Here is a 14,806-nt window from a genome sequence, read left to right on the forward strand (position 1 = left end):
ATTTAGGAAATGAAATCTATTCCCTAAATATTAAAATATCATTTAATTTGGGAGAGAGAGAAAAATAATAAAAAAGTATAAAAATAATAAAAAATTAAGATAATAAAAATTTTAGGATAATCGAGTATATAGTAAAAAGTAATTATCTATATTTAATAAAATAGATAATTTATCTTAAATTTTAGAAATATTATAAAACAACTAAAGTGAATGCTCCTAGTATAAGAGCATCTTCAATGTAATATTTTTTTTTTTTTTAAGAGGTTTGCCAAATTAAAAACAAAAAGTTCGAACCATTAGATTTGAGATTGTTAGTTAAAAATAATAGTGAAAATTTAATTTTTTTTTCAAAATTAATAATACGATTTGAGATGTGTAAGGAGATTTTTTTATTAAGAAAAGAATAATAAATTTTTATACTAGTGGCATATTAAAAATTATAAAAAAAAACTCATTTAAAACACATGTTTGTGCATACGTAATGAACGCCTTGGGAGTGTAAACGAATGAATTCGAGCTGAGAAAATTCAGAAGCCAGGATCAAAAATAATAAATTAGAAGGGTAGAGAGTGGAAACGACTCCATGTGTTAAGTGTTGCTTAATGAACACATTAATCATGGGCGCCTCTTCTTGTTCCTCTTGCTCAATCTCTACTTCTGTAGTGTACTACTCGCTACTCTTTCATTAATTTCCCCGCACGAAAGCCAAGACCACACTGATCATGCTCGCCTTGACCTCTGCCACTCCACTTCGCCCCCAACGCTACCTCCCCAGCCGGCAAAAGCCGCCCAACCTTCTGATCTCGATCCCTTCCGCCGCCACCCCCTGCCGGATCACCGCGGTTTCAGTCTCCCCGGCCGCTGCTACGTCACCCGCGGACCTGGATTCGGCCACCGCGGCCTTCCGCGACTACCAGCTCCTCTTCGCCTCCCAGCGCTCCGAGGCGGCCGAGCCGGTCTTCCTCCGTCCGGTCAGTGGCTCCGTCCCGCCCGATTTCCCCTGCGGCACGTACTACCTGACCGGCCCGGGCCTGTTCTCCGACGACCACGGCTCGACCGTGAACCCTCTGGACGGCCATGGCTACCTCCGGGCCTTCGAGTTCGGCGAGGGCGGGCGGTGCAGGTACTCAGCCCGCTACGTGGCGACGGAGGCGCAGCGGGAGGAGCGGGAGGAGGCGACGGGGCGGTGGCGGTTCACGCACCGCGGGCCCTTCTCGGTGCTCCGGGGAGGCCGGCGGCTGGGGAACCTGAAGGTGATGAAGAACGTGGCCAACACCAGCGTGCTGCGGTGGGGCCGCAGGCTGATGTGCCTGTGGGAGGGTGGCGATCCCTACGAGATCGACCCTGCCACGCTGGACACCGTGGGGCCGGCGGATCTTCTTGGGTCTTACCGAGTTGAGCCAGGGCGGAGGCAGGACGGAGGAGGAGGCGGATTGGGCAGCGTGGCGGTGGAGATTGCAGCACGTTTGCTGAAGCCTGTACTGAGAGGTCACGATCGGCCTTCCATTCATCCTCAAATGGTTATCTGTCCCTTCGATATTTCCTACACAATCTTGATCGAGTTGTTTGTCGGAAGTGCAGGAATATTCAAGATGCCTGACAAGAGGTTGCTGGCCCACTATAAGATCGATCCAAAGCGGAACAGACTGGTGATGCTCACCTGCAACACCGAAGACATGCTGCTCCCTCGTTCCAACTTCACTTTCTATGGTACATACATCTTAAATACATTAAATACATGACCAAAGGGCGCACTTAAAGTTACAAAAATTTTAAAAGTCGCAACTGACTTTTAGATTTCCCAAATGGCCTCTCCCGCCGATCACTATGGTATTGTATTCAAAGAACAGTGGTGGTGTTGTATTTCAAAAAAACAACACCAAAGAGGTGTTGATTTTTGAAATGAAGCACCATAGTGGTGGGCGGGAAAGGTAAAATGGGAAATAAGTCCATTATTTTGGAAATCTAAAAGTTAGGTGTGCCTTATGGAAATTCCGCAACTTCAAGTGCGTCCTTTGGTCAATTGTTGAAATACACTCTATATCTTAAATCAATACATTTATTTTCAAAAAAACAAAAGAAGTATTGTTAGTTTTAAGTGAATATGTGTCGCAACACAATTGTGTATAAATTCTTGCAAGATTAACTTAATATTCCAAAATGATTAACTTATCAATAGTCACTACAAGAAAACAATGGCTTCCGAGATGGAAAAATTCGTCTTTGAACACTATTTTTTTTTTGTCTCTAACAAAAGAACAGTATATTCTGTCTCAAAAATTTGTTATTGAAAACTCCTTTACTAATTTTGAGACGGAAAGATTTCGCTTCTAATCTTAGAGATGGATTATAAAGACATTTATAAATTTGTTTAATTTGGCCAAATGATATTAGTTTTAAATTCAAATTTCATCTCTAATTTTATCTTAAATCTGTCATTATTTGATTTCAAATAACATATCAAATATTATTTTAGTCTATTTATAAATTTATTTACGATTCTGTTTATAAATTCATATATAAACCCATTTCTAAATTTATATTATAATTCATTTTTATATTTCTCATCTACATATTATTTTGCAAGAAAATACATTTCAAATAAATTAAAATTTTAAAATGTTAAATACAACTATTTTTTAATTAAAAAATATCATATAATTAACATTAATATAAATAAATATTCACAAGTAAACTTAATCATTAATCAAACCATAAGTAACTAATTAAAATTTTAAATCCCACAAGTAATCTAATTTTTATATCATTTATCACGGCATTTCATAGATTAGAACCTTCTAGAAATAAATGATTTGTATATCCCACCTCTTGAATTATTTTATGAATTATCTTCTTGAGATTTTTTCTTATCTTTGCCCTCCTTCATCATAAATTTATCTTCTCTTTAATTACTTTCTATGATAACATGTTCCATTTTTTTAAAAATAACTTCTTCCTCCATCCTCTTACAAGCAGCACACATATCTTCAATTTCCTGTTATAGTTTTTTGTTCTTCTCATTGGAACACCTCTCATTATTTGTTGATATAAGTGAACTTCCATTGTATGAGAAAATTGATCATCAACATTTTGTTTCTTTCTATATTTTTCCTATTCATATTACAATAACATATATTAGTCTACAACAATAACCAAGACTTATCCCACTGGCGAGTCATTTAGCTCTATCCCCTAGTATATCATCATTTATACTTAAATAAATTTTATCTTATTTTATGGTTGTTAACCAAGTCTTTTTTAGTCTTCCTCTTCTTCATTTAATGTATGTATTTGTCATAGTTTCACATCGCCTACTGAAGTATTTATTGGTTGTCTAAGCACATGTTCGTAGCATCTTAAACGTGTCTCTCGGAGTTTTCCTTCAATAGATGACACTTCGACTTTATCGTTAATGCTCTCATGTCTTATTCTGTCCATCCTCGTATGTCCACACATCCAACTTAACATCCACATCTCTACAACTCTCATCTTTTACTCATATGCTCGAGTTATAGCCTAACATTCAACTTCATATAACATAGCAAGTCTAACAGTCGTTTTGTAGAACTTCTCTTTAAATTTTAGAAGTACTTTACGATCATATAAAACACCCGATGCTATCTTCCATTTCAACCATCTTACTTGTATTCTATGTTATATATCTCTCTCAACCCCTCCATCATTTTATTAAGATGATCCTAAATACTTAAAGCTCTCTCGGTTCTAAATAACTCATCATCTCTTATCTTAACAATTGTCTTACTACGTCTAATATTGCTAAAATTAAATCTCATATATTCTATTTTTATTCTATTAAGCCTAAAACCTTTCACTTTTAGTGTTTCCTGCAAAGATTCTAGTTTAGCATTTACTCTTTCACATCTCATCTACCAAAACAATATCATCTGGAAATAACATACACTATAGTACTCCCCTTAGTTCGTCCATAATTAGTGTAAAAAAATAAAGACTTAGGGTTGATCCTTAATGTAATCTTATTTTTATTGGAAATGCTTTAGTGAATCGACTTAAAATCTCCTCTCGTTGTTATATTCTCATATATATCCTTAATTAGTTCAATATATGTTAGGCTAACACTTCTCTATTCCATAATTCTCTATATAATTTCTCTCGGTATTGTAACATAAGCTTTTTTTAAGTTAATGAATACTATGTGGGATCTTATTTTTGCTCCTAATATTTTTAATTAGTTGCTTAGAGGATATATAACTTCTCTGGTTGACCTTTCATACATGAACCCAAATTGATTTTAGGTTACCGCGATCCCTTTCCTTAATCTTTTTTCTATTACTTTTTCCCAAAGTTTCATGGTATGACTCATTAATTTAATACCCCTATAATTTGTACAATTTTATATGTCTCCTAGTTCTTATATAAGGGAATTAGAGTATTTATCCTTCATTGCTCAAGTATTTTTTTTTTCTTTTTCAATATTATGCTAAATAATTTTGTAAGTCATTCAATACCTTGTTTCCCTAGGCACTTTCTGTTGGTTGGTCCTAGGAAGATCATACCGGCTCCACTGTACAAAAATTTTGTACAAGTATCGAACCTTTCCTAAACAACCTATTGTGTTCTTTAGAAATTAAATTAGGAATCGCAAACGGAACTTAACATTATTGATTCCAAATTTAACTTATCTGTTTTTAATGGTTTAGATTTGGATCGCAAACGATGCTTAACATTATTGATCCAAATCCACCTATGTTATAAATTCAATTAAATATTAATTTCCAAAATTGGCTTCCAGGGCTGCATGGCGAGACACTAGTCCTTCTTGGGTATGGGATCATCCACCACCGCCTAGACAAAGCCTTTTAAGGAAAGCTAATATTTAATTTCCTTATATAACTCTAGGTTTAACAAAAAAGAACAATCAAATCACAAATTCGAAAAACAAAAAAACACAAACTCGAATTACAAATTCGAAACTCTAGAATCATATGCCTCTTGTGTTTGGAATTCATACAAAGAAAAATTAGCATGATGCGGAAAACAATTACTAGTTATACCTTTTCTTTGTATGCTAATAACCACGAGATCTTTTGCCGTATTCCTCGCCTCCTCTTGGACGTCGTGTGGGCGACGATCCTCCAAGATGAACACCACCCAAAAGCTCCTTCCTCCTTCCCTAAAATCCGGCCACCACCACCACAAAGAAATAAAAGAGAGCAAGAGGAAAGGAAAGGGGAGAGGGCCGGCCACAAGAGGGTGCACAAGCAAGAGAATAAGAATTGATATCTCATGAGGCCTCTCCTCCCATTCTTTTATAATACTTGCCCAAGGCAAATAAGGAATGATTTTTACAAAAATTAAAATCTTCCTCTTATTTTTCCTTTCCTCCTTTTTAATTCCTTTTTTCTCCTCTTGATTGAATGGTTGATTGGCCGACCCCTTGCTTGGGCACCAAGCAAGGGTGGCCGACCCTTAAAAGAGGAAAAGATAATCTTGTAAAAATTTTATAAGCAAAGAAGGAAAGCTCTTATAAAATTTTACAAGCTCTCTTTTAAATTCTTAATGTGGATTTTAAAAAAGGAAAATTTTAAACCAAGTTTTAAGATTTAAAACTTCTCATTTAAAATTTCCTTTTTTAACATGGATACAAAAAAAGAAAAGTTTTAAAACTAAAACTCTCTTTTTAAAATCCATGTGGATGGTTAAAAAAGGAAAGTTTTAAAACTTTCTTTTAAACCATGTGACCTAATTCAAATAAGGAAAGTTTTTATAAATTTAAAATCCCTCTTTTAAAACTTGTAGTTATCTACAAAGAGAAGATTTTAAAAATTCAAAACACCCCTCATAGTTTGAATTATGGTGGTCGGCCCATTCTTGCTTGGGCACCAAGCAAAGGGCCGACCCTTTTGAAGAGGAAGTGGCCGGCCCCTATGACTTGGTCACCAAGCCATGGCCGACCCCCTCTTGGACACCAAGATGAGCTTTTTCATGAGTGAATATGAGGCATTAATGAGGCTACGATAGGGACCTAGAGAAGAAATTGGTTTTGGCCTCCCGACGAGCTCGAGTATCCCGTGTTCGCCCCGAGCACACAACTCAAGTTCATCAATAATAACTCATTCCACTATAGAGTTACTATTGCACTACCGCACCAATCCCAAATTACATTATAAGCTCCTTCTTATCATGAGTGTGTTAATCTCCCTGTGTTTAAGATATCGGATGTCCACTAATTAATTGCGTTACTGACAACTCATTTTAATTAATGTCTTAGTCCAGGTTTAACATGACAATCCTTATGAGCTCCTCTTGGGGGCATTCTCAACCTAGATTAGTAGGACACAGTTTCCTTCTATAATCAACAACACACACTATAAGTAATATCATTTCCCAACGTATCGGGTCTATTGATTTATCGAGCTAAATCTCACCCTTTGATAAGTTAAAGAAATAAATATTAAATATATGTGCTTGTTATTATATTAGGATTAAGAGCACACACTTCCATAATAACTAAGTCTTGTTCTTTTATTAAGTCAGTATAAAAAGAACTTACCTTAAATGGTCCTGCTCAATACACTCAGAGTGTACTAGTGTAATATATTAGTCAAGATAAACTAATACCTAATTACACTACAACTATTCCAATGGTTTGTTCATTTCCATCTTAGTCGTGAGCTACTGTTTATAATTTATAAAGAACCGATAACGTGATCTTCTGTGTGTGACACCACACACCATGTTATCTACAATATAAATTAATTGAACAACTACACTTAGCATATAAATGTAGACATTTTTTACCAATGTGATTCTTTATTTTAAAATAAATGTTTACAAAAGCTAGCCTTTTAGTATACACTCTAAAACTTTCATACCTCTATCGAAATATCATTCAGTCCAATGGCTTTTTCATTATACATCTCATTTAGCTTGTTCTACTTATGAAATTTAAATTTTACGATAAAAATTTAAATTTCTATACTTATTTAACCTACTTAAATTACTTAAGTTAAGTTGATCATCTAAACCTTCATTAAAAAGTTGATGAAAATACATTTTCGATCGCTTTTTTATTTCTCCATCGTTTACTAGTACCCTATTGAATTAATTTTTAATACATTTTATTTAGAAATCTTGTCTTTCTTTCTCTCACTTTAGTTACTCTATAAATGTCTCTTTCTCCTTTATTTGAATCTAATTTTCGATATAACTAGTCAAAAGTTGCATTCTATGTTTCATTTACTACTTTCTTAGCTTCTTTCTTGGCTATTGTATATTTTTTTAAGTTTTTCTCGTTCTTACGAATATATAATTATTTATAAGTTCGTTTTCCCTTCCTTTCTCTTATACTTTCTCATTCCACCACCAAGATTCTTTATTTGGTAGTGCTTGTCCTTTTGACTCACTAAGTACACTCTTAGCTACTATTTTCAACTTTGATATCATCTTATCTTATGTCATATTAGAGTCACTATATATTTCAGCTAATAGTTTGTACTCCTACCTTCTCCTTAAATATGTTTTGCTTCCATCCTTTAACTTCCACTACTTAGGAGTCGTATATATTTTTCTTCTATTGATACTATACTTGAGGCAAATATCCAAAACTACTAATCTATGTTGGGCTTTTCTAGGGATGAGCATGCAATCTTTACAAATTTTTCTATCCTTCTTCCTAATCATAAGAAAGTCAATTTGCAATTTATTTTTTTCCACTTGTGAACGTAACCAAGTGTTTTTCTCTTTTATTAAAAAAATGTATTAGCTAATATAAGATCATATTCTATCACAAAATGTAATATAGTTTTTCCTTCATTTCTCATTCCAAATCCATAACTCATATATACCTTTTTATGTTCTTCATTTTTCACTCCGATATGCCCATTTAGATCACCTCCTATTAAAATAATTTCATTTGATGGAATATTTTTGTAATATTTCATCTAGGTCATTCCAAAATTTGATTTGATAGCTTCATCTAATTCTACTTGAGGTGCATATATATGCTAATTACGTTCATAGTTTCTTTCACCACTGCTTTATCTATTATCTCTTCATGCAATCCATCCTTTCTTTCATCCATCCTTAGGAGTAAATGAAGCATAAGTTTGATGGCATACCAAAGTTCTTTACTTGTTCAGTGAATCATTGCTTGTGAGTGATTATCTTCTCGAAGTAATGTTTGAAGAATGTGTACATCTTCACCTTCTCATTGTTGAAGTCAAGGTAGTTAAGGAGACAAAAGATGGAGATGTTCTTGTTGTTGTCGACCATTACACTAAGCGCTACTTTAATTAAATTCTTAAGTACTATTTTGCTACCAACTGATGGTGGTATTGAATGTAAAGTAGTTCAATATAATATAGAGTTTGAGGCTCTTAATATCAGTTGTAATGTAGGTCATTCAAGTATAAAGTAACAAGATTTGGAATCAATTGAAATATCAAAGAAGACCAACTAGAGGGGGTGGATAGACGGGTTGAAAATTTTTTTTTAGCGCATGTGTGTGAAAACATAAGTGCATATAAAACCTTACGGAAAAAAAAATTATAAATAGATGACTGATAAATAGTTTCAACAAAAAATAAGATATGTAATGGGAATATAAATTAGATTTGCAATGACAAAATCAATTAGAAGCACTAGATTGGTTAATTAATGTTAAGCTGGTTGTTTAGTAATTAAATATAGTTACTTGGTGAAAAGATAGAAGATAAATAATAAGGAATTAAGTTACAACAGCAATGAATTAATTAAGCTGCAATGAAAAATAAATTAAGATTGCGACGGAAAAATTAGAGTAGTTGCAACAAGAAATTTTAATGTAATTGCAACAGTAGTCCCAATATTACAATGAGAAACTTTATATGATAGATGAAACCTTAGAAACAAAATTCACTTATATCTTTGATCTTTCTCAGAGAATTAAACCTTCAAATTGATCTTAGATCTATACCTCGCTTTTACAAACTATATAAGAATTGGAGTACTAAAAGAGAGAAAATGAAGACAAACTTAGAAAAACTCTATATACGAATTAAGCGTTAGGAGAATAATGAGTTATTGAATAGTGCCTGATGTGTATACATAAGATGATACATACGAAGGATACCTAAAAAGTCTAAACTGCTTAGAGGTACTATTAGAGAAAAATAATTGTCAAAAGTAGAGAGTTGCCGTGAGTATTGACCCTCTGACTCTTTTGTAGGGAGTTTTCAATGGCTAAAGTTGAGAGATTTATCTTATCTTTAATGCTAGGTTAACCAAGCAATCATGTTAGGTTGACCAAGGCATTCGATAGTATTGACGATAACTGTCAACTTAACTTACCAACTTACAAAAAAAAAAAAATCTCATCTAAATCCAATTTTGAATTTAGTAGGTTAACCTTTAAGGGCCTTTGGTTGACAAAAGCATGTGATATCCATTTGAAATTTAATTTTTGAAAATCTCTAGTAATTCAAATGCCTTGTCAGCAAAGGTAAAAGCTTTGGTTGACCCATTGAAGTTCAAAACCTTTCAAAAGCCATGAAACCACTCCACATTGACTTCAAGCAATCTCAAACCTATCAATCTAGGAATTCCTAACTCGAACATATGAAAATCCTCGAAATTTGGTATAAGGATTCAACACAATGTCAAGGAGTGTGACTTAAAAGAGTTTCCTAGATAACTACAAACTTTACCTAGATTACAACAGCATATTCAAATGCAATACCCTAATTTCAACAAATATTACAGCTTGTAATCTTTGAGCTCCAGTTGTTAAGCTTAATTGCATCCTTCAAGGTACCAAAGTTATTAACATCTTTATGCTCGAAGTGCCAGCCATCATCCTAGCTTGAATCCATCAAACCTAAGACAATTTGCACATTCAAACAGCTGTTAAATATAAATCACTTACGTAAAGCTCACTTAGTCAAACATCAAAACGCAAATAAGACTAATAATGAGGATTTCCCCTTGCTACATTGGCCACAGGATGTCCGCATGCTACATTTTATTTGAACTATTTCATATTCAGGACAGGAGCTAGTGACAAAGTTAAACCCCTTCTCAATAGTGTCATTATACAAATTCAAATATCTACGTTTAGCTGAAAGCCTATTGGATCTAGCTCCCTTTATTTCAGACCAAGGTTGGTTGTGTTACTAGGACTTTGATGTATCAATGTTTCTAAACCTGGGACTCAGTTGAATTAAAAAGGCCTAATTGGTTTCCAATTTTTCTAGTTGAACAAAAACAAATTTAGTTAACTCCGAATTTAACCCAAGACTAATCAAGCAAGCCTAATTTGGTTTTTGATTCTTGATGTAACAGTTGAATGATAGATTGATTTATTCCAATTTTGATAACATTTTGGTTCTCTAAGAATTAATGTCAAAAAAATTGTAAACTGATCTTAGTCTTTAATTTTTTTGATGGTGATAAGGATCTAGTTAAATCAGAGTATTTAGATCTGCTTGTCTATATATGCTAGACTGTATCAAATGAAATCTCAGCATAAAGATCTCAGTTTATCTGCACAGTGAGGACTTAGAAACACAAAGAGCTTGATAAACTCATGGATAATGAATTAATGACCTAATAAGGTTGACCTTGTTGCTTCGACCTCAACGAGGATTGTCTGACATCCAATGTGGATTGGGGACAACCCGTGATTACAGACCCCAAAAAAAATAATGAAGCACATAGACCATAGTAGATAGTACACACACATGAAGCATATAGACTTTGGTATGCCCATATTTGGATTTGAGCAGACACATACACCTTAGGATGCTCATGCAGATTGATCCATGCATCATGATGACAACAATATACCCACACAATAATGTGTTAAGGAAGTCCATCATTGGCCTGAGGGAAGGGTGATGAGCTCCCCTTAAGTCTACTCTTGATGATGGTATAAGATAAATGCATCACTATCTAAAGCTCTGCATCTTTGATTGCTATGGAAAGCCAATTTTGAACTTAATATCTTCAATTCCAAACATTACTTTTGTTGGATATTATCAACTCTAAGAAGCTCATCATCATTGCTATGGGCAAAAATATTTGGTTGGACAACACAATGCTTTGTCCTATCTTTGAATGTTAAACAAGTCCTTAGGCATTGTTGGTGACATAAAGAGAAATTGTTGTGCATTATGACACCTGAACACTTTCCTTAGGTATCATTGACTTTGAGAGGGCCCTTGTCACAACTCTAATGTTCCCTTTGACATTATCACCTCCATCCATATCCAAATCTAGTTTTGACCTTGAGTTTAATCAACTTAAACATTTTTGACTTTGGATGTTTTTGACATCAACTCCAACCTTGGATGTCATCAAGCCCATTATACTTTCTAATTAATTTGAGTCCTTTGACTCTAAATTTAAACTTAGGCGTGTTCGACACCAAGCTTTTCCATCTTTTAATATCTATTTGTCCAGCCTCGAACTTGATATTAGAGATGCCAAATTCATTTCTAACATTGGGTATCTCCAACTTAACCTTGGACATCACTAATGCCAAATGCCAAGCCTGGATGCCCTCATCTAAAATGTTATCAATTCCTTCAATTCAAACTATAACCTTAAGTGCCATCAATTTATACATTTAATTCCATTGCCAGTCATGATAATCATAAATTCTAAGTGCCTATGATTTTATATATTTTTTGACTCTAAATCTTGCCTCAGAAGACATCAATTATGAGTTTTTAGTTTTGATATGTTTTACTCCAAGGTTGCCCATCAACTCCAAGCATATCTCCACCTCCAATATCATCCTTATCTGTTATCGACACCAAGTGACTTTTTCTCCAACTCAATCATCGGACCATAATGATCCAAGCATCTGATACTTTGTTCGCATCTCAAACGTAATTGTAACCTTAGACTTCAATGACTCCCGGGCTCCAAGCATCTATTTTTTGGTGCACACCTCTAACCTAATTTCATCCCTAGACTTGACTGTAGGTGTTTGTACCTTGGACATCTCTAACTGTAGCTCTAATCTAGACATTGTTGACTCCAAATGTGTTTCTATATCTCTGGCACTAGACTTATTCAAAGGCAATAATCTAATATGAACATGAAATATCATAATGTACATAGATTTTGATAAAGCATAATCAACTACTCGAGAGAAATTATTCAATTTTTTTAGAAGTCGCTAGCATTTTTTTAAAATCAATTTATGGTTTAAAGTTCATTAATATAATGAATTTAAAGCTTGTTTTTATTACCTTGGTTTAATATTTATGAATTTCAAGTTTTATAATGGGTTGATTGAACCCACTTTCTTTTACTTAGCTTAACTCTCCAACTTCAACTTCAACCTTGGATATCATTGATTATAAGTGTCTCCTAGTCCAATTTCTTCTCCAAATACTATCCACTTTAGAAGTTTCCTTCTTTAGATTCGATCTTGGACATCATAAACTTTGGATCTTATTAAAGTATCCTCAACTTTGTCTTCAATTCTAGCTACATATATGGACTCCAGTATCTCTCATCCTGGTGAGGCGCTATGCTTCTCTAACTTCAACAACATCAAACATCTTCAACTCAGACCTCACTTTAGATGTTTTCTATCAATCTTTTCCAAAATGCTAAAACCAAGCTTCTATGCCACTTGATAACTTTGACTTCTATTGCTTCCTTGGATAATTTCGACTCTCAGACTCATTCTTTGGACCTTCCAACTCTGAATTTTGGTGCCTTATAATTTAACTTTGTATTTTCTAGAATCTCATGTGGCATGCTATTTATGGCGCCTTGTCTCGGTGCATAAAATGACGACTAAATTTACACAATGTTTATCAAGTATTGACAAAATCTAAGTGTTTAACATAAAAATTCACAAAATAATGAGTACTTCTGATAATCAAATTACAAAATAGTTGGATCTTTGTCTCTGTAATGTGTTTTTGGTTTTATATAATATTATTGGCTCATTTGCAATGTTGTCAAATGAGTACTGATATGGCTGAATGGATGTTTATTTTGTTTGTTAGAATTGGACGAGAACTATGAGGTAAAGGAGAAGAGGGAGTTCACCATCCCTGATCACTTGATGATCCATGATTGGGCCTTGACCGATACCCACTACGTTCTTTTCGGAAACCACATCAAACTCGATATCCACGGTGACTTTCCGATCAACTTGATTATCATTCCAACAATTAAGCAAGCAGGCTCATGCTAAAAGGAGCACACAGGGTCTTTACTTGCAGTGTCAGGTCTGCACCCAATGATAGCAGCACTGGCTGTGGATCCAACCCATCCTTCCACTCCTATCTACGTCCTTCCTCGTTTCTCCCAGCACACCCACCAACTAAGGAATTGGCTTGTGCCCATCGAAGCTCCATGGCAGAGATGGTCACTTCACGTCGGCAATGCATTCGAAGAAATGGATGCAGCAGGAAACTTGAAAATATCTCTGCAAATCTCTGTTTGCTCCTACAAGTGGTTCAACTTCCAAAAAATGTTTGGTAAAAAACTGCTCAAAATATACTGAACTTGTTAAAATGTTAGTGAACATGAAACATTTGTATTACAGGATACAATTGGCACACTGGAAAACTCGACCCTACCTTCATGAACATAATCAACGAAAAGGAAGATATGATGCCTCACTTGGTTCAGGTAGTAGTACTCCATGTTCTCGATCGTAACTTGATCTTCACAACCATTAACTAAAGCTCTTGCAGGTATCCTTTGAGTTGGATGCAAAAGGGACTTGTTGTAGTTGCTCCATTAACGATCTCTCAAGCCGATGGAAGAAACCTGCGGATTTCCCTACCATCCATCCCTCCTTCAGTGGGCAACCAAACACTTACATTTATGCTGCTTCAACCTCTGGCAGGCGAAGTTTCTTGCCTTGTTTCCCCTTTGACAGTGTAGTTAAGGTCAACATGTATGACGGGTCGGCCAAGTCATGGTCGGCAGTGAACCGATCTTTTATTGGCGAGCCTATATTTGTTCCTAAAGGCATGGAGGAAGATGATGGTTATGTTCTTGTTGTCGAGGTAATGATGTCTTGCTTCACTTGTCAATCACTTGTAGTTGATCTTATGTATGTTGTTGGTTTGTTCTTTCGCCAGTATGCCGTCGAGAAGAAAATGTGCTACTTGGTGATATTGGATGCTAGAATAATAGGAGAAGATGAAGCAGTGATAGCAAAGCTTGAAGTGCCCAAACAATTCACTTTTCCTATTGGCTTCCATGGATTTTGGGCTTGCATATGACAGTGAGACAATGTTCTTATACTTTTCTGCAGCATCCGATCAAAGGATGAAGAAATGGTGCAGATTATTCAAATCAATTTGTAACTGAAACATCATCGTTTTTAACTATGAGAAATGAAAATTCAACCAAACAACTCTTTCTCGTGCAGATGAACTTTTATTTAAGCAGTATCATTATTCTCTATATAAATTCTCAATTATTTTGAATAATTTGTATCATGGATCAAACAAGTAAATTGAAAATACATAGTAGTTAATATTAAATTTAAATACAACAGTATATTTTTTGTAATTTCATAATACGGTCTTCTTTATATATTGATAAAATAAAATAAGCCTATTTTATAGTTGTTCAAGAATGCCACTCTTTAACTAAATAAAAAAAAGTTTTAAAAAAATAAATATTTATTTATTTATTTTGCACTGATAGTGTATATATATATATATATATATATGTATATATATACACAATGTTTTAAAAAGTGCGAGCGCGACGAAGCGCCGAGTCCAAGCTTCAAGTTTTATAAGCTTAAGCGAGCTTAGGACAATTTTAAGCGTAAAAAAGTATTTTTTATTTTTAAATAAAA

The 14,806-nt window shown here is 34.4% G+C and overlaps 1 protein-coding gene across 2 annotated transcripts; it reads left to right on the forward strand.

Annotated features, from left to right (window-relative positions):
* The first annotated feature begins 489 nt into the window (after nucleotides 1–489).
* LOC121989280 (carotenoid cleavage dioxygenase 7, chloroplastic-like) lies at nucleotides 490–14,367 on the forward strand. Of its 2 annotated transcripts, none has more exons than XM_042543220.1 (7): nucleotides 490–1,488; nucleotides 1,582–1,710; nucleotides 12,987–13,118; nucleotides 13,206–13,463; nucleotides 13,532–13,617; nucleotides 13,683–14,000; nucleotides 14,076–14,367. In XM_042543220.1, the coding sequence occupies exons 1-7, from the start codon at nucleotides 723–725 to the stop codon at nucleotides 14,217–14,219; spliced, it is 1,833 nt and encodes a 610-aa protein (XP_042399154.1). In that variant the 5' UTR covers nucleotides 490–722; the 3' UTR covers nucleotides 14,220–14,367. The 2 variants fall into 2 exon arrangements, with proteins under 2 accessions (XP_042399154.1, XP_042399153.1); XM_042543219.1 differs by having other exon boundaries at nucleotides 13,191–13,463; nucleotides 14,076–14,366.
* Nucleotides 14,368–14,806: the final 439 nt, after the last annotated feature.

The sequence above is a fragment of the Zingiber officinale genome, chromosome 6B, assembly GCF_018446385.1.
Source record: "Zingiber officinale cultivar Zhangliang chromosome 6B, Zo_v1.1, whole genome shotgun sequence".
In the NCBI taxonomy this organism is placed as follows: domain Eukaryota; kingdom Viridiplantae; phylum Streptophyta; class Magnoliopsida; order Zingiberales; family Zingiberaceae; genus Zingiber; species Zingiber officinale.